This window comes from Oncorhynchus tshawytscha, linkage group LG33, assembly GCF_018296145.1.
Source record: "Oncorhynchus tshawytscha isolate Ot180627B linkage group LG33, Otsh_v2.0, whole genome shotgun sequence".
NCBI classification, from domain to species: domain Eukaryota; kingdom Metazoa; phylum Chordata; class Actinopteri; order Salmoniformes; family Salmonidae; genus Oncorhynchus; species Oncorhynchus tshawytscha.
In genome coordinates, this window is record NC_056461.1 from 7,258,171 (window position 1) to 7,279,849 (window position 21,679).

At 44.5% G+C, this 21,679-nt stretch overlaps 1 protein-coding gene across 2 annotated transcripts in view; it reads right to left on the reverse strand.

Moving 5' to 3' along the window:
* Positions 1-17,794, reverse strand: part of LOC112230811 (AP-3 complex subunit beta-1-like) — an 84,300-nt gene extending 66,506 nt beyond the window's left edge. The window contains exons 1-12 of one of the 2 annotated variants that reach the window (XM_042311677.1): positions 17,484-17,794; positions 11,969-12,044; positions 11,631-11,705; positions 9,962-10,057; positions 9,259-9,419; positions 9,076-9,142; positions 4,701-4,883; positions 3,701-3,856; positions 2,927-3,024; positions 2,750-2,804; positions 2,289-2,360; positions 2,137-2,199 (exon numbers count right to left, since the gene is read on the reverse strand). In XM_042311677.1, the coding sequence (XP_042167611.1) occupies positions 2,137-2,199; positions 2,289-2,360; positions 2,750-2,804; positions 2,927-3,024; positions 3,701-3,856; positions 4,701-4,883; positions 9,076-9,142; positions 9,259-9,419; positions 9,962-10,057; positions 11,631-11,705; positions 11,969-12,044; positions 17,484-17,623 (1,242 nt within the window). In that variant the 5' untranslated portion in view covers positions 17,624-17,794. The remainder of the gene's footprint in view (positions 1-2,136; positions 2,200-2,288; positions 2,361-2,749; positions 2,805-2,926; positions 3,025-3,700; positions 3,857-4,700; positions 4,884-9,075; positions 9,143-9,258; positions 9,420-9,961; positions 10,058-11,630; positions 11,706-11,968; positions 12,045-17,483) is intronic. The other variant, XM_042311676.1, reaches the window with a different exon arrangement.
* Between the last annotated feature and the right edge of the window lie 3,885 nt (positions 17,795-21,679).

The following is a 21,679-nucleotide window of genomic DNA, read 5'->3' on the forward strand; positions in this document are numbered from 1 at the left end:
TACACCCAGAGGAAAAACTAAAAATACTCATGGGCGAAGGAGCAATGGCTCCTCTTGCAGCCAAATATGTATTTTCCTGCCATAGGGACACTGAATAATAACATCTGCATAGTAAGCAGTAACTTACTTATTATTACTATTATTGTTACTACTACTATTATTAATCATTCCAAATAGTAGTGGTATGGGTGGTAATGGTAGCAGTTTAATGATGGTGGTTGTAGTGGTAATGATGATAGTAGTTGTAGTACTGATGTAAATGGTGAAGATGACCATTATTTAGTTATAAGTTAGTTTTATACTTAGATTTAAAAAAAAATGTATTACATTTCTACTTTTGACTTACCATTTTATTGTTATTATTTTCAGATTTAATTTTACTACCATTTTCTTTCTATTCTCATTTGTTATTGTTTATAATTTTATTACAATGTACACTGCTCAAAAAAATAAAAGGGAATAAAATAAAGACATGGCTTTGGGTAGCCAAAATAACACATCCTAGATCTGAATGAATGAAATATTCTTATTAAATACTTTTTTCTTTACATAGTTGAATGTGCTGACAACAAAATCACACAAATGATCAATGGAAATCAAATGTATCAACCCATGGAGGTCTGGATTTGGAGTCACACTCAAAATTAAGGTGGAAAACCACACTACAGGCTGATCCAACTTTGAAGGAATGTCCTTAAAACAAGTCAAAATGAGGCTCAGTAGTGTGTGTGGCCGCCACGTGCCTGTATGACCTCCCTACAACGCCTGCGCATGCTCCTGATGGTCTCCTGAGGGATCTCCTCCCAGACCTGGACTAAAGCATCCAACTCCTGGACAGTCTGTGGTGCAACGTGGTGTTGGTGGATGGAGCGAGACATGATGTCCCAGATGTGCTCAATTGGATTCAGGTCTGGGGAACGGGCGGGCTAGTCCATAGCATCAATGCCTTCCTCTTGCAGGAACTGCTGACACACTCCAGCCACATGAGGTCTAGCATTGTCTTGCATTAGGAGGAACCCAGGGCCAACCGCACCAGCATATGGTCTCACAAGGGGACTGAGGATCTCATCTCGGTACCTAATGGCAGTCAGGCTACCTCTGGTGAGCACATGGAGGGCTGTGCGGCCCCCCAAAGAAATGCCACCCCACACCATGACTGACCCACCAACAAACCGGTCATGCTGGAGGATGTTGCAGGCAGCCGAACGTTCTCCACGGCGTCTCCAGACTGTCACGTCTGTCACATGTGCTCAGTGTGAACCTGCTTTCATCTGTGAAGAGCACAGGGCGCCAGTGGCGAATTTGCCAATCTTGGTGTTCTCTGGCAAATGCCAAGCGTCCTGCACGGTGTTGGGCTGTAAGCACAACCACCACCTGTGGACGTCGGGCCCTCATACCACCCTCATGGAGTCTGTTTCTGACCGTTTGAGCAGACACATGCACATTTGTGGCCTGCTGGAGGTCATTTTGCAGGGCTCTGGCAGTGCTCCTCCTGCTCCTCCTTGAACAAAGGTGGAGGTAGCGGTCCTGCTGCTGGGTTGTTGCCCTCCTACGGTCTCCTCCACGTCTCCTGATGTACTGGCCTGTCTCCTGGTAGCGCCTCCATGCTCTGGACACTACGCTGACAGACACAGCAAACCTTCTTGCCACAGCTCGCATTGATGTTCCATCCTGATTGAGCTGCACTACCTGAGCCACTTGTGTGGGTTGTAGACTCCATCTCATGCTACCACTAGATTGAAAGCACCGCCAGCATTCAAAAGTTACCAAAACATCAGCCAGGAAGCATAGGAACTGAGAAGTGGTCTGTGGTCATCACCTGCAGAACCACTCCTTTATTGGGGGTGTCTTGATAATTGCCTATAATTTCCACCTGTTGTCTATTCCATTTGCACAACAGCATGTGAAATTTATTGTCAATCAGTGTTGCTTCCTAAGTGGACAGTTTGATTTCACAGAAGTGTGATTGACTTGGAGTTACATTGTGTTGTTTAAGTGTTCCCTTTATTTTTTTGAGCAGTGTATATTGTATACATTGTTGCTTTGGCAATATTGACAATGTTTTTCATGCCAATAAAGCAGCTTGAATTTGAGACAGAATGTAAGCCAGAGAGAGAGAGAGAGACAGAGACTTACCTGGAACTCTCTAAGGATGGTTGAGATGTTGGCTTCGTTGGCCAGACTGGTCAAGATCTCCAGCTGGGGAGACAAAATGGGTCTGATCACACACACACACCTGACCTCATGGTTTACTTTTACATTAGCTTGGTCATCATGAGGGAGCTTACCTTGAGCGATTTGATGTGAGTGGCATCTGTGGATCTCACATAGAAACTCTTCATGTAAGGTTCAAACATGCCCTGGCGGGAGAACATAAAACCATAATGATACTTCATAATATAAAAAAGACTGGATTAAACTGCCCGGCTCCGCCCATCGCTTTGTAATACTGCAATGTTATTCGTTCAAAACCGACGGAAAAGTTCGCCCAACGTGTCGTTTATTATAGTCACAACTGAAGTCAGCAGTCCACATCGTCACAATCGTGAGGTTTACAACAGACAAAGTGCGTGCAACATGGTCGACCATGCCGTTTATAACCACAGACAACGGGAGAGAATGGTCTCTCCTCTGTGCTACAGTACGTCTGGTGATGAAATTACGGTGGTTAAGCTCTCGGGCAAGAGGCGTCCAGACAATCCTGTCCCGCAGCAGACACTGAAGAGAGGAGCCATGTTTAGAGCCTTACCTTCCTCTGAATAGACATGGTGGCGATGTTCTGTAACACAACGTACTGCACCTCTCTGACAGGGAGAGACAGAGGGGAAACATTATGGAGTGCCCTTTTTTTGTCCTCACAATAGAGACACACAGAGAGGGAGAGAGAAGAGAAAAAAAAAAGGTACAGATAGGGGTTGGGGTGTACCTGTGGCTTCGGAGCAGTCTGACCAGTGACTTGGTGATGACGCCGACCTCGTGTTTAGGAGCCAGGTGCCAGTACAGCTGAGCTACTGACACCACCACCTGAAACGACAGACGTGAACAGGTTTTTCCCCCCTCTAACATGGCCCTTCTAGCCACGCCTCAAATACAGGGGGTTGTTTCTCAACTCCAGGCATGCCCCTATCTAGCCTGGTCCCAGTTGAATTTGTGCTGTCTTGCCGAGTCCTGTGGTCATTGTCACGCCATTGTTTGGCGTCACAGACCCTAGGATTCGGCAAGACGATACAGCACTGCCTGATCCCAGGTCTGTGTGTATCTCCTCCTCGTGTAGGACGGGTCTTTCATCCTCCCTCAGGACACAAAGCTCTTTAAAAAGCTCCATATATCAAATAGCAACACCAAAGTCATGCGTTTTTTTGTAATGTGAGGAATGACATTTAGAAGGTAACAGACAGCCAGAGTAAGGACTGAGGAGTCACATTTGGAAGACGTGACGGTACGGAGGAGGGCCGCATCGCGTTCTCTGTTAAAAAGAAACGTCACATTTTAAAATCAACATGTTCATGTTTGGAAGGAGTGACAACAGAACCCCATGCTCAGACGCCTTCATCAAGGCTGCCTGTATCCCTCACAGCCAGCAGGTTCAACAGCAGTAAACACTGGATGCGTGTGTGTTTATGCATCTGTTTGTGAGAGAGGCTCGGACCAGTGTGCTTCAGAGCAGTGTGTGTGTGTGTGTGTGTGTGGTGAGACTCACGGCAGTGTTTCTACTCTGTAGTAAAGGCTTGGTGTTCCTCAGAAGCAGTCTGTGGTCGGGGTCCATCATGTAGGACTTCTTTTCGTCCCCATTTTTCGTCTTCTTCTCATCAGACTCATAGAACGCAGTCTCACTGTTCTCATCAAACAGACCGTCCTGAAACGCACACAAACACACACGTCTTTCATTCTGTTATTCACCGCATACATGCCAACGCCTGCTAGCCAACCCAAGCCAGCATAGGCACATCTAGAAGTTGCTAGAAGTTAGTCCCTAACTGAGCCCTTTCCTTTTTCGCTGATGAGACTTTCAAGAGAAGCCACTACATCTCAATCATCTCAAATCTAAACGTTCATTAGAGCTCACGCCACACGACGCCGTTCTGACACAAACCACTTATTCGCTTCCCTCGCTCCCCATCTCGCACCTCTTTCCACAGGCTGGTGAACTGTGTCAACCCCCCCCACCACCATCTTTCTTCCTCCCATCTCTCACCTCTTTCCAGGGGCTGGTGAACTGTGTCAACCCCCCCCACCATCTTTCTTCCTCCCATCTCTCACCTCTTTCCAGGGGCTGGTGAACTGTGTCAACCCCCCACCTTTCTTCCTCCCACCTTTCTTCCTCCCATCTCTCACCTCTTTCCAGGGGCTGGTGAACTGTGTCAACCACCCCCCCATCTCGCACCATCTTCCTTCCTCCCATCTCTCACCTCTTTCCAGGGGCTGGTGAACTGTGTCAACCCCCCCCACCACCATTTTCCTTCCTCCCATCTCGCACCTCTTTCCAGGGGCTGGTGAACTGTGTCAACCCCCCACCTTTCTTCCTCCCACCATCTTTCTTCCTCCTCCCATCTCTCACCTCTTTCCAGGGGCTGGTGAACTGTGTCAACCCCCCCCACCATCCCACCATCTTTCTTCCTCCCATCTCCTCCCACCTCTTTCCAGGGGCTGGTGAACTGTGTCAACCCCCACCCACCATCTTTCTTCCTCCCATCTCTCACCTCTTTCCAGGGGCTGGTGAACTGCGTCCTGGCGTAGCGGGTCAACATGGTGATGATGACCACCTGACCCCACTCCTCCACGTCCACCAGCAGGTTGCAGAGTTTACGGTAGTTCTTATGGATCAGGTCAATACGGTCCGGACACACTTCCTCAAAGGCCATCACCACGCTGCCCGCTACCAGCTATAGGGGGAGACGTTGGGTTACTGCAGGGCTAGAGTAAAAGCCTGCACACCCAGTAACTCTCAGGATCCAACTTGGGCAGCCCTGCTTTAGCCTGAGACCATTGTCTGTGTATTTATGTGACTAGGCAAGTCAGTTTAGAACAAATTCTTATTTTACAATGACGGTCTACCGAAAGGCCTGGTTACATCTTGGTTAGAAAGACAGTGTACTTCATGATCTAAGAGCAAGAATTTGGTTTATGAACAGTTAGCTATAATCTAAGAGCCAGGCACCAAACAGGAGAGGAGTAACTGGGTGGAAAATTACCGCATTTAAAGTCTTTACTGAACAAATCTAATTTGGCATCACCATGGTAAAAGGCATCCTTCTAAATCGCCCACACACAGCCAAAACATTTCACCACAGACTTTTAATTTGTCCCTTCAGCTCATAGCTAATTGAATGTTCTATTCATGAGACAAGAGAAAGGGGGAAATGGGAGAATGGAGGGGAGAGAGGGAGGAAAGGGAGGCAATCAAGTACATTTTATTGGGAGAAAAATCCATTTGTCTGGTCCGTGTTCTATTCCTGTAGCGCTGCTGGCTGGCAGACTGACTGATTGACATGGCTGTGTATTAATATGCAAACAGCATTAACGCAGAGAGGCGAGGGGGAATAAGGAAGGAGTCGGCGAGGAGAGGGGTAGCGGAATCCGGTCTCTCCCATTAGAAAAGACTGGCCCCTGGTGGCCCCTGTGGAAACCCTGTACATTTACCCATCATCCCTGCCGTGCAGCTGCATTGATTGCGTAGGTGTGTGTGCATATGCGTTTGAGGCCCTCTGACAACTGGGGAGCTAGGAACCCGAAGCGCTAATCATTCAACAATCTGGACAGCTTTAGGGAGTAGGCTTCTAAATGACTGGTAAATACCATAGAAAAAGGTGTGAGGTAAAATACGTGTTTGGAATTAGCCTAAACTTTGCAACCAAAATTACATTAAAAAAAAAATACATTAAAAAACAAGCTGTTCGTTTAAAAAAACAAAACATGGGCGAAACAAATCAAAACCGAGGCATTGTTTAAACACTTGGTTTAGCAAGCAATTAAGAAACCTCATATAAGCAGAGTTTAACGGATGTGCTTGTGGTTTATAATTGGAAAGGGGCCTAGTTGGGGAATGTATGTGTGGCTTTTAATTGTCATGCACAGCGCGGTTGGTCTCAGAACTAACAGATGCTTGATGTAAAGTTCCAACTCCGCAAACCTCATCTAGTGCATAGCCCTTATATTGGAGTAAAGTACTGACAGGAATGAACAGGAACTTTGTGCCTGTGTGCATCAATGGATACACAGAGGTTCCTAGTATCTCAGCCCTGTGTTACGTTCCCTTCGACGTCTGTCTCTCTCTCTCAGCCTATTAGTCTCTCTGGGCCTGTCTCCGCCTCTTTGTGCATTATCCCTCCCTCCCCCATCTCAACTTCCCCCATTAGATGCAGGTAAACTACACGCGCCATCAACAAAACTGACACCCCAATCTATGGAGTCCACAACCATCCCTCCCTCTCTCCCATCCACTTCCATCGTATTATCTACACTACGTGACAAGCCAGTAATGGAAAAATCACACTAAGCAAATGGTTCCTCTAATAACAATAAATTTCGTATAAAATTATGAAGGGCCCAAACCATTTCCTTGCATCTATTTTGTCATGAATTCTAATTAGGGCGCCAGGGAGGCGGCGAGTGCTGGGTCATCACGCCAGAGACGGCGCGCCGCCTTGATTGATGGCACGGCGCAGGGTCGGTCGGCCTACCCTCCCTGCCTTCGCTCTATCCTCTCCCCCTTTTCCATCTCCTCCCTCCTCTTTCTCTTAAATGAATGGGCATCCCACCTAGCCTCTAATCATACCACACACTACCACACACACACTCCTCCCTGTTCTCATTTCAATTTTGCAGGAGGTGCAGGGAGAGGCAGGGCGGCAGGATGGGAGGGATCGATCATTTATCTTGTAATGGCTGGATAATAGATCCATCACAGTAAAACAGCTGCACAACCTCCTGTGTTGTGTTTCTCCCCCCCCCTCCCTCTACAGCCCTTCTCTTACCACCATCCTGTCTTTAACCAGGGGTGTCACACTAATTTGGCGTAAAGGGGCCATCACCGTTCAGGCTACAACAGAGAGAGTCAAATATATATTTTTTTATCTCTCCCCAAATATACTTACATTGTAACATACCGAACATAACTGACTTCACCACCTTGGTGATAATTCTTATTTTTTACAAAGTACAATCATTTCTAATAAGCATGGAGGCTAGTTTTGGGGCACAGGTAGGGGACACGGATGGTGGTGGGCCACATGTTTGGGACACCTCAGCTTTATATACTGCCCTAGACACTCATGTGGGCACAGTCCATATCTACATGGTCAGCCTGTGATTCTCACTCTCCAGAATGATAGCAACTTCTTATCTCAAAGTGAAGGGGAATAGAAGCTTAAAGCTTTATGTTTCCTCCAGGCAAAATAAATAAAAAACCTAGTCTGCCAAGTGTATATTGTATGACATCTTGTGTAAATGCACTTCAAATAAAGTTTGATTTGAAATACTACTGTGGGATGAACGGTGATAAAACAGGTAATTCAAGGCATTTGTAAAATACATTCAAAGATGGTTCTTATGATGCTCTGGTCAAGATAAAGTGAATTTTATCCATATAAATGCAGATGTCCTTTGAATAACAGGACAAACACAACAGATCACCGACAGAAAGCAAAGAGCTAAAACTGGCAGTAAATAAATTGGTATAGAAGCTCTCTGAAATTCTAATAACAAATCATAACACACAAAAAATATATATAAAAATACTTTAAAAAAAAGACATTCGCATTCCGGTCTTATTAATCTTTTTCTTCCAGTCCAAAACACAGCGCACGGACTTGTGTGACTGTGCCCTTTCTCGGTGTCCCCCAGCCAGCCAGCCTCATTGAGAGAGTGTTTCAATGGGGAGAAATCATCTATCTTCGTTAGTGACTGAAGCTAAATATGCTATGCATCTGGTCCTGGCCCCCCTGCCCCCCCCTTTGTGCTACGGGTTATTTTATATAATGAGAGATGCATGCAATGAATAACTAATTGCGATAGAGAGAGGCCGTGTATGGCTTGTATTTACTAACATGCACAGGGCATTCTATATGCTAACTTCAGCACGTGCACAATTTACATTATTTTAACTAGCCTTTATAGGAGCGTATGCATTTATAGTGACCATACGCATTTATAGTGACCTTCTGGAGAATATGCACCATCTATTAGCCTAATAGTGGAAGGAGACGCTGTATTTGTGCTTCACACACTGGAGTTGGAGAATGCCATCAGGCTAATCTAGGAGAAAAAAAAATAACTTGGCCTTAGAAAGCAAATTAAGGTGACACCAGCATCAGTGAGAGAATGCCTTTCTAAATCGACAGTTAACTAGGAGCATCTGAAGATATGTGGATTTAAGTGGGCGCTAACAAAGCATGGCATTGGTGAATGAGCTGAGAGAGGAGAGAGAGTGAGAGGGGCGGTGGTGGTGGGGGGGACTGTTCTGTTGGACTGGACTACCCTCTGGTGGCTGGTTGGGAGTACTGCACCTAGTAGACCAGTGACGTCATGGATTTGGTTTGAATGAATGCATTGAGTAAGGACTGACTGCTGAACCCATCTGATATCAAATGAATGAAATAGATGAAAACTGATTCAGAGTGAATACAATTTAATCCATCCTTATTACTGCTTTGTTCATATCATGCGGTCTCCACTGCTGGGAAACACTGGTGGTAAAGTTAGCGTTGGGGAGGGGGGGCCATGGGGCAGAGAGAACATTTTACCGTTTTAAAATTGGTTTCCTGCACCCCTAAACATTTTGCCATGGCTTATGCCATGTTCATACACCATCTGAGTGACTCAAATAATGAGGGCCCCCCATGTAATGAAATTTGGGGAATTTTAGATTCTCCCTGACCGTCTAGTTTTATTACTTTAATAATAGTAATCTTTAGTCTCAAAGATAATCTTGTAAAAAAATATATATACATTTCATAGCTCCCTTATCTTTCTACACACTTTAGAATCTGGTTGTAGTCATTTATGTTTTCAATGAAAACATGTGACCGTCCCAAAACTTACTTGGATTAGCTGGTAATGGGAGCCGGTTTTACTCACAGTGCTTTTGTCCTTCAGCAATTTATCAATGACTTCTATCAGGTGCTCCTTCTGATCCGGATCCAGGCTAAGGAGAAGGAACGGTTTGAGTCAACTCCCAGTTCCATTGCTTTACACACACACACACACACACACACACACAACACACACACACACACACACACACACACACACACACACAACCTGTAGAGTTTCTGGATGGCGTGGGCGGATGTTTTCCTGACGTAAGGTGACATGTCGGAGGCAGCCTCCTTGATGGCCAGCATCATGATGGGAACGATGATGGGGACTCTGATACTGGACAGAACCCTCAGAGCACTGGCTCTGATCAGCTGGTTAGGGTCCTGGTAGAGGACAGATGGGGGAGGGGGGGGTATAAGGATTATCTTAACACACATGAGTGCACACACACACACACACACACTTCTGCAAAGATGTACACAATGAGACAGTGAGGAGAGTAAAAGAGAAAACAAGAAAAAGGACTGGAGACAGAAATCTCTCATGTGGTTTGGGTTAAGAGATACTGAAGACATGATACAGTACCACACACACACAGGGAGGAAGTGAAGCATGGTGTAGAGCTAGCAGGGGCTGAAATGGGTTTTCCAGCTCTGGGTCCTGAGACACATCAGGGGGACGGGGTGGGCTGTCTAAAAACACAACTCTGTTGTCCACAGAACTTACAGAGAGACAGACAGCCTCTTTAAAATGGCTCAATAGCCCTACACACACACACACACACACCTTTATACACGTACATACCAAACATGACACTTTCTTTCAAGACCTGTATGAGTGTGTGGGAATTCAAAATGGTAAAAAAAATTAAAAACACAAAAAACGCTCTGCATCAAAGCCTGCTGTGCACACACACATGTGTTACCTTGAGGGCCCTCTGAAAGGTGCTGATGGACAGTAGAGCCAGGTCCTGCTGCTCCTCTGCGTACCTCACCAGGTACACATACACCAACTTCTTCAGCTGGAACACACACGTTGAATTTAGTCAATGAAGAAATCCCAAGTCTATAGATTCACTTTTGGGTTGAGCTCAGTACACATTCCAAATGGTTTAGGTAACACTATTCTTTGACACAGTGGAGAGAATGAGGCTTTGGCTAGACCTCGGATGTATTTCTTGGGCTGGTTGTTTTAGACGGGGGGAAAGCGGAGGTTGAAAGTGTTCCTGTTGGATATTTTTAGTCTGGATGGCGTGTCGTTTCGGATAGAGCAGAGAATGAGCTAAAATGTTTTATTTGACTTCAGAATGTTTCTGTTTGCCTTCCGCCCCCTCCTCGCTCCTCACACGTAGCAGAGACTGAGCTAATATTTGTCCAGTGTCCGACTGAGTTAAAAAGGATACTTTGTGATTTTGGCAATGAGTATGAATGAGTGCAGCCCCCACACTCCTCCTGCCAGCTCCTTCATCTACTTCCAGAGGCAGATGAACTTGTGGATACCATTTTTATGTCTCTAAGTCTAGACTCCAGTATGAAGGAAGTTGCTAACTAGCATTAGCGCAACAACTGGAAGTCTATGGGTGTCTTGCCAGACACGCCATACACTTCCGGCCATTGCGCTGACGCTAGTTAGCATCGGCTCACGAAACGACCTCGTGCTTCCGTCGTACTGGACAGTCACAGACACATACAAATGGCATCCACAAGTCCATCGGACTCTGGTGGATGTAGATAAAGGGCCGCACTGGCAATATCTCTAAGTATCCCTTTTAAAGGTTGGCCCTGGTTCACTTCAGTGTTATTCGGCGTATAGCTGTGGCTTTCAATCATCATTGCTGTGATTAGTTCATCATTATTGAGTCTAAGAGGGGACATAACCCATCTGGCCTTGTCTGAGGGGAATCACATCTTATCAAAAACGTTGCAGAAAATAGATGCTCAAAATTAGGAATAGTAATCAAATATGCTAATGATTTCATTTCCATTATTTGATCAGTTATCAAATACCAATAACCATACTCCATATAGCCCTCCATCCCACTCACACACACCTCAGGGCTTTCAAGTCTCAGGTTGTTGTTGCTAGCGCTGGTTGAAGTAAACAAAGCATCCTGATATTAAATCACACGAGTCCGTCAATACTCTGTGTCCTCCAGTGCTGCTTTCTGATTAGAGACAATCAATAACACACAGCACAGCAGCAGAGAGGGGGGAGGGACGACAAGAGAGACAGAGTGACTGAGCTGCCCGCAGAGAGGTGAGGACAGAGAGAGCGTGAGAGAGAGAGCCACAGCGAGGGACCTAGCACTACCCTAGCATCTGGTGTGTGTGAAGGGAGAGAGAGAGGAGACGTGGCCACAGGCTCTCCTCTGCCAATTACCCCCACACACATGCTCCAGTTCCCTACCATGGGCTGCCCTGCCACACACACACACACACACCTCACAGGCTGCCCCTTGTACAGCCTGTTTATTCTGCTGATCAATATTACCAGGCAGTGGTTCGGTGGTCTCCTCCTGGCAGTGGGAGGGACCTTATCCGTCTTGTCTTCGATAGACTCTACTAAATGTTATGCAAACAGAATGGAACTCATACCTCTATGTTCTTACTGGCCACATTCTTCACCACAGCTGGGAACAGCTCGGAGGCATTCTTCCCCGTGGCGATCAGCTGTGGACACAACATCCCTCGCATGTTTAACAGTATTCAATGTGTTATTAACACAGCACATACAATATACCACAGCAACGAACCGCACTATAAATTGCACTTTGGAAATTGTTCACCAATTCTTCAAAATGAGGAATTTACAAATTGGCCTAATTTTATTGAGACGGGAACACCAAAGTAGACTCTGAACTGAGAATGCACTGTACTTAGTGGGAAGTGCTCTCCTCAGGCCTGGAATGTGTGTGTGTGCAGGTGATGCTCACCGCAATGATCCTCTTCATGGCGTCCAGTTTGAGTGAGTCCTTATTGCTCTCCAGCATCTCTTTAAGGTCATCATTCCTGGTGGAGAGGAGAAAGAGATCAGAACATGTGCTGCTATTTAATACCACCACACTGCTTTTTCATTTTGTATAGCGGACGGCCTTCTTTACACCGGAGAACTTCCACCGGTGTAGCTAAGAACTCTACACTTCCGCCGGGGTAAAATTCATTAGGCTAATGAGTTGAAGAACGTCATCGAATTGGGACTGGAAAACTGTGGCACACTTATAACAGAGATTTGAGTCATTTGATTAAATTACAATCCTATCGCACAAAAAAGAAGATACGCAGCCGGACTTGATCGATCTCCAGCTGTGTCCTTGGTGGGAGACAGGCCAAAGGTCTGCCAAGACCCAGACTAATACTGATCTATGGAGAGCATTATGTCATGCATTAAACTTGGTAGTCATGTGGAGAACCTCTCCGCAATAGAACAGCCATTTTCAAGAGAGAGTAGCTTACACATACCGGTAGGAGAACCATTCTAGTTTCATCAACGTCAAACGACTGCAAGGGGAAAAAAAAACACAGGGTCTCAGATGGCCTATTTTCTTAGGATACTCTTCCACGTGGTCTACGGTGCGCAAACTATCAACAACCGCTTCAATAATTCATCTCTTTACTGAACTGGCACACTCAAGCGGACGCATTCAAAATATCACAGCTTTGCTATGGAAACACCTTCAACCCAGAGAACAAGCAGAATCTCACATGATGTTAACCCAGCCAGGCCTACACGACCCTTACCCTTCCACAGAAGAATGTGAAGCCACACAGCAGGTCATTGATTGTAGAGAGAGAGAGAGACAGAAAGGGTTCTGGCCACTCAATGAGAGAGGTACGGTTAGAGAGAGAGAGAGAGAGAGATGAACCTGGAGAAGAGTACCCTAACCAAGCTGGCCCTGGGGCTCTGTTCACAAACACACCCTACAGAGCCCCAGGACAGCAGCACAATTAGACCCAACCAAATCATGAGAAAACAAAAAGATAATTACTTGACACATTGGAAAGAATTAACAAAAAAACTGAGCAAACTAGAATGCTATTTGGCCCTACACAGAGAGTACACAGTGGCAGAATACCTGACCACTGTGACTGACCCAAAATTAAGGAAAGCTTTGACTATGTACAGACTCAGTGAGCATAGCCTTGCTATTGAGAAAGGCCGCCGTAGGCAGACATGGCTCTCAAGAGAAGACAAGCTATGTGCTCACTGCCCACAAAACGAGGTGGAAACTGAGCTGCACTTCCTAACCTCCTGCCCAATGTATGACCATATTAGAGACATATTTCCCTCAGATTACACAGATCCACAAAGAATTCGAAAACAAATCCAATTTTGATAAACTCCCACATCTACTGGGTGAAATTCCACAGTGTGCCATCACAGCAGCAAGATTTGTGACCTGTTGCCACGAGAAAAGGGCAACCAGTGAAGAACAAACACCATTGTAAATACAACCCATATTTATTTTATATTGTGTCCTTTAACCATTTGTACATTGTTAAAACACACACACACACACACACATATATATACACATACACACATTTGGATTGTCTTTATTGTTTTGAAACTTCTGTATGTGTAATGTTTACTGTTAATTGTTATTGTTTATTTCACTTTTGTATATTATCTACTTCACTTGCTGTGGCAATGTTAACACATGTTTCCCATGCCAATAACGCCCCTTGAATTGAATTGAGAGAGAAAAACACAATCAGAGAGAGAAAAAAAATGTTTTTGCATCAGAATGGAGTGTTGGGTTCAACAACACACCAGGCAGATGTTTCACATTGAACAACATGAGAAGAACAGGTAGAGAGCAAACGAAAAACACAAATTAACCATATTGGGAGTTGTTGCCAGGCGCAGAGAAACGAAAGTCACGCTGTGACTCACAATAATGTCACAATCAATAATCAGCTAGAGAGATGAGGAAACTAGGTAAGTTCGTAAACTTGAAATGACACACACAAAGCATGTGATCAGATACTTCTGTAGAGTACCATTTGGTGGGTGTCTGGTCGGGGCCTCCATTGGCGTGCGTGAGGGTGCTGCTCCTCCTGGTGAAGTTCGGTCTTTAAGGTGAGCTGGACATTCTCAGCAGAAAGCAGAGCAGTCCTCACAGTCCCCGCGAGTCCACACACACGTTTCACCGACTGTCAGCTGGCTGTTACGTTCACTGTGGCTACTTCCCTCCAACCCGCTTTTGCCCTTCACAGGCAGCGACCAACTGTAGTGGTCACAGGATACCCATTCTGCCCGGCTAATGATCCAGCATTAGTGGTTCTGCTACACACACAGACACTATGCATGCTCTCTATGGTATGCTCTCTCCCTCTCTGTAAATTGAAGCTGTGACTGACAGCACCTTCTCCTTAAATCTCAAGTATCAGGCTTTAAAGCAATGAAGAGCCCACCACATCCCTAGCTCTAAGATGATAACAGGAGTGGCAAGATGAAGTGGCCCTCTTAAATGGCTACTAGTAGGCTTTGACTCGTAATTTCTTGTAAATGCAATCCAGAGACAGGTTGAGGTTTCCTGCCTGATGAATCTGTAGCTCTTGGACAAGGGCTACTTTCTCCTTCTCTCCTCTGACCATACTGTTTGTTCTCTGCATCTGTGTGTAGCTGGGTGGTAGTTTGGTTCTCTCTGCCTGTGGCCACTTCCTGCAGTGAAAACGGGGGGGCCTTATCGGCCTCGGGGTAAACAGTGAGCAGCTTTCACCACCTCTGTCCACAGCACAATGCTTCACGCCTGCCCAGTGCCCTTCAAGGGCCAACAGAAGAACCACACAGAGTTAGAACGACACCCCGACAACTCTACATGTCTCTCTTATGTTTAAAACCAAGTCTACAACCAACCAGCCCGGGAAGATACTCTGGTCATTCATTCACATAACGACAAGTAGGATAAAGCACTGCAAACAGCTCCAATCAGCTAACTCTATTTAGCCTACTACCATCTGCCATGTCCTCTAGTGTTTATAACCAGGATGATAACTTTGTCAGACATGGCTCAGTTGATATAGCCCAACACATAATCTGACATCACATGGAGGCCCTATAAAAAACATGGGAAACTGAACCGCAGTGAAATAATATGGCGCTTTAGGAAGCAGCTGATCACTTGGGGACAACCAGCCAGTCACATGTTGCTGTGCTTCTGTCAAGGCCAGAGCAGTAAAGTGGACCGTGAGGTAACAAGAGCCCAGCCAATACTGGATAATCTACAGGAACGTGACTTAGACCCCAACTGTGTCACATGACATTATCCAAACAGACTGTGGTTTCATTTCATTGGAGAAAGCTGACTAACATAAAAAGGCCACCTATAGATATCTTTAGGAGCAATAAAGTGCAAGAGAGGGTTAGGGTTACAGCCATTAAAATGCACATACGTCAAAAGGCACGTAACGCAACATTGACGATAGCTTCATTTAAGAAGAAAACATAAAAACTCTGTCAGGGCTTCGCTGCTTTCTGACTTACCATTCAAGTCTGCCATCTAGTGTTATGATGCAATCACAGCGCGGATAGAGAACTACACAGAGCAACATATTCTCAGAAATCAACCCCATGATCCTCCTCAAGCTATTCCTGAAGAAATAATAGGATTGAACCCAATATGATAAAAAAATAAAAAATAAAACTACACCTACCCTTACACCCAGCCATTCCATTCAGATCTATGAGCCATGTGGGACTACTGGGTTGATTTCATAAACAATGCTATCAGTCAGACTTGACTTTGGGGAGTACAGAACAAAAAAAAAACTCTTCATTTGAACTATAATAATATAATATAACTATAATATAAAGGGAATTAGGCTCATGGTGAATATAGAGCGAGTGAATTTATGAATGCCTGACAAAAGCCTAGATTATGTGAATTTAAGATGTGATACAGATAGGACAGACTCCCTACTAGATCTCATAGTAAAGCCGAGGCATTGTGTGTCATAGTTTGTGTGTGGACAGTGGAATCATTCACACCCCTCAAGCCCGGCAGGCTCCAGCAGCCCAACCAAGAGTCATCTAGTCTCCATTACCAGACCTGGCCTACTGGCCCTGCCTCACTGCTGAACAGACCAACCATCTGATCATGTGAGAGGACTTAAGAGATTGACTAAGGGCCAAACCACGTTCAAATATTAGACTGACGCAAGTCACTGCTCGATGGTGACAGAGATGGTTGAAACAGACAATACCAGTAGACATTCCACTGTATAACGATGACATGAGCACAGCGCAAACATTTTTCAATGAGACCTTTCTACGGGTTAAAAGTGCTAGAACTTATAGGACTACAAGGGAAATAGGCCCAGGTGTAGAGAAAGACAGACAAACTAACAGTAAGTGGATAATTCAAAGCTTCCATGATAAATCAGGTTGAATAAACTTTCATATGATAAATGGCTGACTGTTGGGGAGACTTTGCGGGAGAAAATGGCCTTCAGAGAAGACAGTGACTTGAGGCCTTGTCTGGAGCCAGCTGGGGAAAGACTAACCTACTGATAGTGAAATTATAACTGATCCCAACTCCAAGGCCACGGTCTGGGAAACATTGATTTACAGTAAACCCAATCCTACAGCTGAGTAAGTCAACTACTGGGCATGTATTCAAGATCATAATGAAGAAGATTAAGGCTATATGGACATGATCCTAGGTCAGCACACTTTCTCTGAGATCCTACGTGAATACAGGCCCTGATTTACAGTAAAAGACACAGCATGACTGCAGGATGAGGCTGGCCGACCTAGTGATGGAACTGCCCTCTGGTGGTATCGTCACGTGATGATTGATGACATAGAGCACATTTTACACGTAATCGGTTCCTTTTCATCTCACTCTATCCAATTTATTTAAAATGGGTTGTTTACAAGGATTGTAAACAATATTTCAATGATATGATACTGTTTGGCACTTATCCTAATCACTTGAGTTTATGACAAGGAGGGGAAAGAAGATAGGGTATTTTTTTTAAAACCGGCGTTGTACCGAGGACCTTGGAGAACCACATCAAATGACTTGGGTAGCCAGACTAACTACTACAACAGAGCTTCGCCCATGTGCATAGCACAGCTAGCTTTATGTCCGTGTCGATGTTCATTTTAGAATACATTGACCCACAACTCTACAAACATAAAAGGACGCGGTGGAAAAACATTGTTGAATGTAAAATATATGTATGTTAGAGAAAATGTCTGGTGTTGTCTCTTTGTAAACTTGTTGCTTTTTTGTTCATGTAAACATGTATTCCAAACACAGGGCAACATTGCTTGCTGTCAACAAACGCGTTTTAAACCGTGAAGCTACTATAGAGATGCAGCTGTTTATCTAGCCAACTAGTTACCACTAGCATCCATCTTAGAAAATCAAATTAAGTTGCAAACACAGTTTACACACAAGTAGGTTAATAAAATGTTTCCTTGCTAGCTAATTGACCTACTTTTTAAAGTTGGTGCTGAACAGGCCAAATCCAGCTCCAGCATTGGAGGAGGTCGGGGTAGTCTCCTGACCAACCTCCACCGCTGAATCCGATCCTCCTTGGTCGTTGTACGACAAGTTGTTCGTTGACATGCTCAACATTTGACGTTTCACAAATGTACAGAATTATTTACTGTATAAAGTAAAACTATCGGAAACAAAATCCCAGTCGTTAACAGTTTGATGATGCCAATTAGAAGCGCAAAATAAAACTTTGTCCTGAACGTGCAACTTTTTCCCCTTATCCACGCAGTACCGGAAGTATGAGTTGGGTACGTTCGTGTCAAAGTCACATGACAGGGGGAAGAGAAATCAGTCGTCCATAGTTACCACAGTCACAAAGTCTTACACCCCGCCCATTTGTTCAATTAACCTCTTACAATTGTATTTGAAACTTAACCCTAACCATAACTGTAAACTTATCCCCACTGCTATCCTTATGCCTAACCCTAACCGTAAATGAAAACCAAAATGTAATTTTAGTTTTCATACATTTTTACGATAGCCTATTTTGACTTTGCAGCTGTGGTAGCCCCGTTGCCGTGGTAACTTTGGCCGCAAACCAATCAAATGAGTTTAGGGGTGTACTCAGTGACGCGCGTGCGGGCTAAACGAAAACGTCCAGTATTTTTGTAATGTATTTGGCGCAAGAAACTGGAGTTGAAGTAAACTTCAGAGCTAGATGGTTAGCTGTCTGTCTAAATACCCACATCTTCTTCCACATGTAGCTACGTAAAGGAGCTTGGAAGGGGCTGAGAAAATGGCTTCAAGTCCTAGATCATCTCTTCCAGAGGAAGATTTCACCTGTCCTGTGTGCTGTGACGTCTTCAAGAATCCTGTCCTCCTACCATGGAGCAGCCACAGCTACTGGTAAAGTCCATCTGCAGCAATGCTGGGAGTTGAAGGGGGTTCGGGAATGCTCCGTTTGCAGAAAGAGATTTTCCATGGGTAATCCTCCCTGTAACCTGGCTCTATAGAACCTGTGTGAGGCCTACCTTGAGGAGAGTCAAAAGTGCTCTGCATGGTGAGAAATTCAAGTACTATTGTCTGGAGGATAAGCAGCCCATCTGCTGTTGAGGGCCTCAAGGAGGCCCCGTACAACGACGTAAAGACATGCGTTTTACAAAGTCACGTTTTTATTGAACATAATACATTTTCTATGTGAGGTGTTTAAATACTGTATACAGATTATTCTACTGTAAGATAAGGTGTTCTTTCGTTTCAGGGTGAACACCAGAGAGCACTAAAACCCTTACAGGAGATGCTAAAGTATTTCAAAGAAGCTACAGAAATCTGCACTTCCACAATGCCTAACATTCAGTAGGACGACGTTGAGTTTAATATAAGAGAAAGCAACAATAATGTATTAGATCAATATTTAATTATGTTTGCATTTGGTTGCCAAATGTTTGATAGAGATGAAGCTAAATGAAAATTTTTCACAGCTAGACTCTGTAGTTGGACTGATTCATTCACTACTGTACCGATGGCTAGCTAAAATCAGACCAGAGTCCGTCAACCAGACCAGGGAATTGGTTTTCTGGATGAAATGTGAGAATTCCAGTAACGTAATGTAATAACAGTTCTCCCACTGTCTCCAGAGACAATTCCAAGACGCAGAGATCGAGATCAAGCATGAATTCAAGGAGTTTCCGCAGTTTCTTGGAGATGAAGAGAAGGCCAGGTTTGACACACTGAGGCAGGAACAGTTTGTGAAGACTTCAGCAATGGTTAATAGGATTGACCAGTTGAGACAAGAGATGTCATCACTTGTAAACACAATTTAAGTTTATAGAGGATGAGCTATGAGATTAAGACACCTCATTCCTTCAGGTCAGGACTGCTCTAAGTTAACATGATTTGTTGGTGCATTTATACTGATAAATAGTGATAGATAAATAACGGAATTTAATCTGGTAGTCTGTTCTTCTGCAGAACTACAAGACTGTAATGGAAGGGTAAGTTAGCTGCATCCGGTCTCTCCCTTCTCTGTGTGTTCTCAACCGCCACTGACTCCTGAATATTCTTCCAGAGCCCAGTGCACACTGCCTGGTCCAGATACACAGCTGGTCTCAGGAGCACTGATTGACGTGGCTAAACATCTGGCCAATCTGCAGTTCAAAGCTTGGGAGAAGATGCAGAGGAATGGGATTGTCACTTACAGTTTGTATCCATTTTTTAAATCTTAGTAAATACTGGTGGTGGACACCAATATTGATAATTAGATATGATATTGATATGAGCAAGGCATATCGTGATAGGTTTATTATTCCTGTTAACCTGACCTGGCCCAATGGGCAATCCGCAAGCAGTTGTCTGGACTTCACAGAGCTGTGGAAGTGAACAGAAAAGTGAAAATGTTATATAGGGCTGTTAACGTTAATAACCTGTTAAAGAGTGACGTTTTTTGCCACAATTTTTTTTGATGCCATTAATCGCGTCTCCATTTCTTCACTGCACAGAACATTTTAAGCGCACGTGTTTCCGCACGGATCCTTTTAGGTGCAGAATATGACACGGAATACAGCTACAGCAGGGAGGAAGAGAGGCCAAATATTATGGATATACTGACAAGATACATGTCTCTCCGCCCTAACGATGGGAGTCGTTGTCACAGCGGGCTGTCTAGCCCCTGCCTATCCTTTCTTTGGATTGGTGGATACATCTCATTATTGTAATCCTTTTTTGAATACTCGATGAGGGTTGTTGAGGTCAACCGCCTGTATTCAATGGAGAGGTGCTTTGCTACTATCCTCATACATGTTTTCCTCCAACAGGTGGCGTTTTTTCTCTAGTTTTTTTCGCCCACCAGGTAAGGAGTTTTTGTATGGAGATCAATGAGTGTCGAATTTGGTCAACAAAAAACTGAATGGCTTATTTGCCTCATGAGGTTTATTTGATGGAATACTGATGTGTGTATGTGCAGTACCAGTCAAAAGTTTGGACACACCTACTCATTCTAGGGTTTTTCTTTATTTTTCACTATTTTCTACATTGTAGAATAATAGTGTAGACATCAAAACCAAGAATAACACATATGGAATCATGTAGTAACCAAAAAAGTGTTAAAAAAATAAAAATGTAGCCACCCTTTGCCTTGATTACAGCTTTGACATTCTCTCAACCGGCTTCATGAGGAATGCTATTCCAACAGTCTGGAAGGAGTTCCCACATATGCTGAGCACTTGTTAGCTGCTTTTCCTTCACTCTGCGGTCCAACTCAACCCAAACCATCTCAATTGGGATGAGGTCGGGTGATTGTGGAGGCCAGGTCATCTGATGCAGCACTCCATCACTCTCCTTCTTGGTCAAATAACCATTACACAGCCTGGAGGTGTGTTTTGGGTCATATTGTCCTGTTGAAAAACAAATGATAGTCCCACTAAGCGCAAACCAGATGGGATGGCGTATTGCTGCAGAATACTGTGGTTGTCATGCTGGTTAAGTGTGCCTTGAATTCTAAATAAAGCTCTGAAAAGTGTCACCAGAAAAGCACCATCACACCTCCTCCTCCATGCTTCACAGTGGGAACCACACATGCGATATGTGAGATCATCCAGAGATCATCCGTTCACCTACTCTGCGTCACAAAGACACGGCAGTTGGACCAAAAATCTCAAATTTGGACTCATCAGACCAAAGGACAGATTTCCACTGCTCTAATGTCCATTGCTCGTGTTTCTTGGCCCAAGCAAGTCTCTTCTTATTATTGGTCCTTTGGTAGTGTTTTCTTTGCAGCAATTTGACCATGAAGGCCTGATTCTCCCTTAAAGATGTGTCTGTTACTTGAACTCTGTGAAGCATTTATTTGGGCTGCAATCTGAGGTGCAGTTAACTCTAATGAACTTATCCTCTGCAGCAGAGGTAACTCTGGGTCTTCCTTTCCTGTGGCAGTCCTCGTGAGAGCCAGTTTCATCATAGCGCTTGATGGTTTTTGCGACTGCACTTGAAGAAACTTTCAAAGTTCTTGACATTTACCGCATTAGGTCAGTCCTTCATATCTTAAAGTAATGATCGACTGTCGTTTCTCTTTGTTTATTTGATTTGTTCTTGCCATAATATGGACTTGGTCTTTTACCAAATAGGGCTATCTTCTGTATACCACCCCTACCTTGTCATAACACAACTAATTGGCTCAAACACATTAAAAGGAAAGAA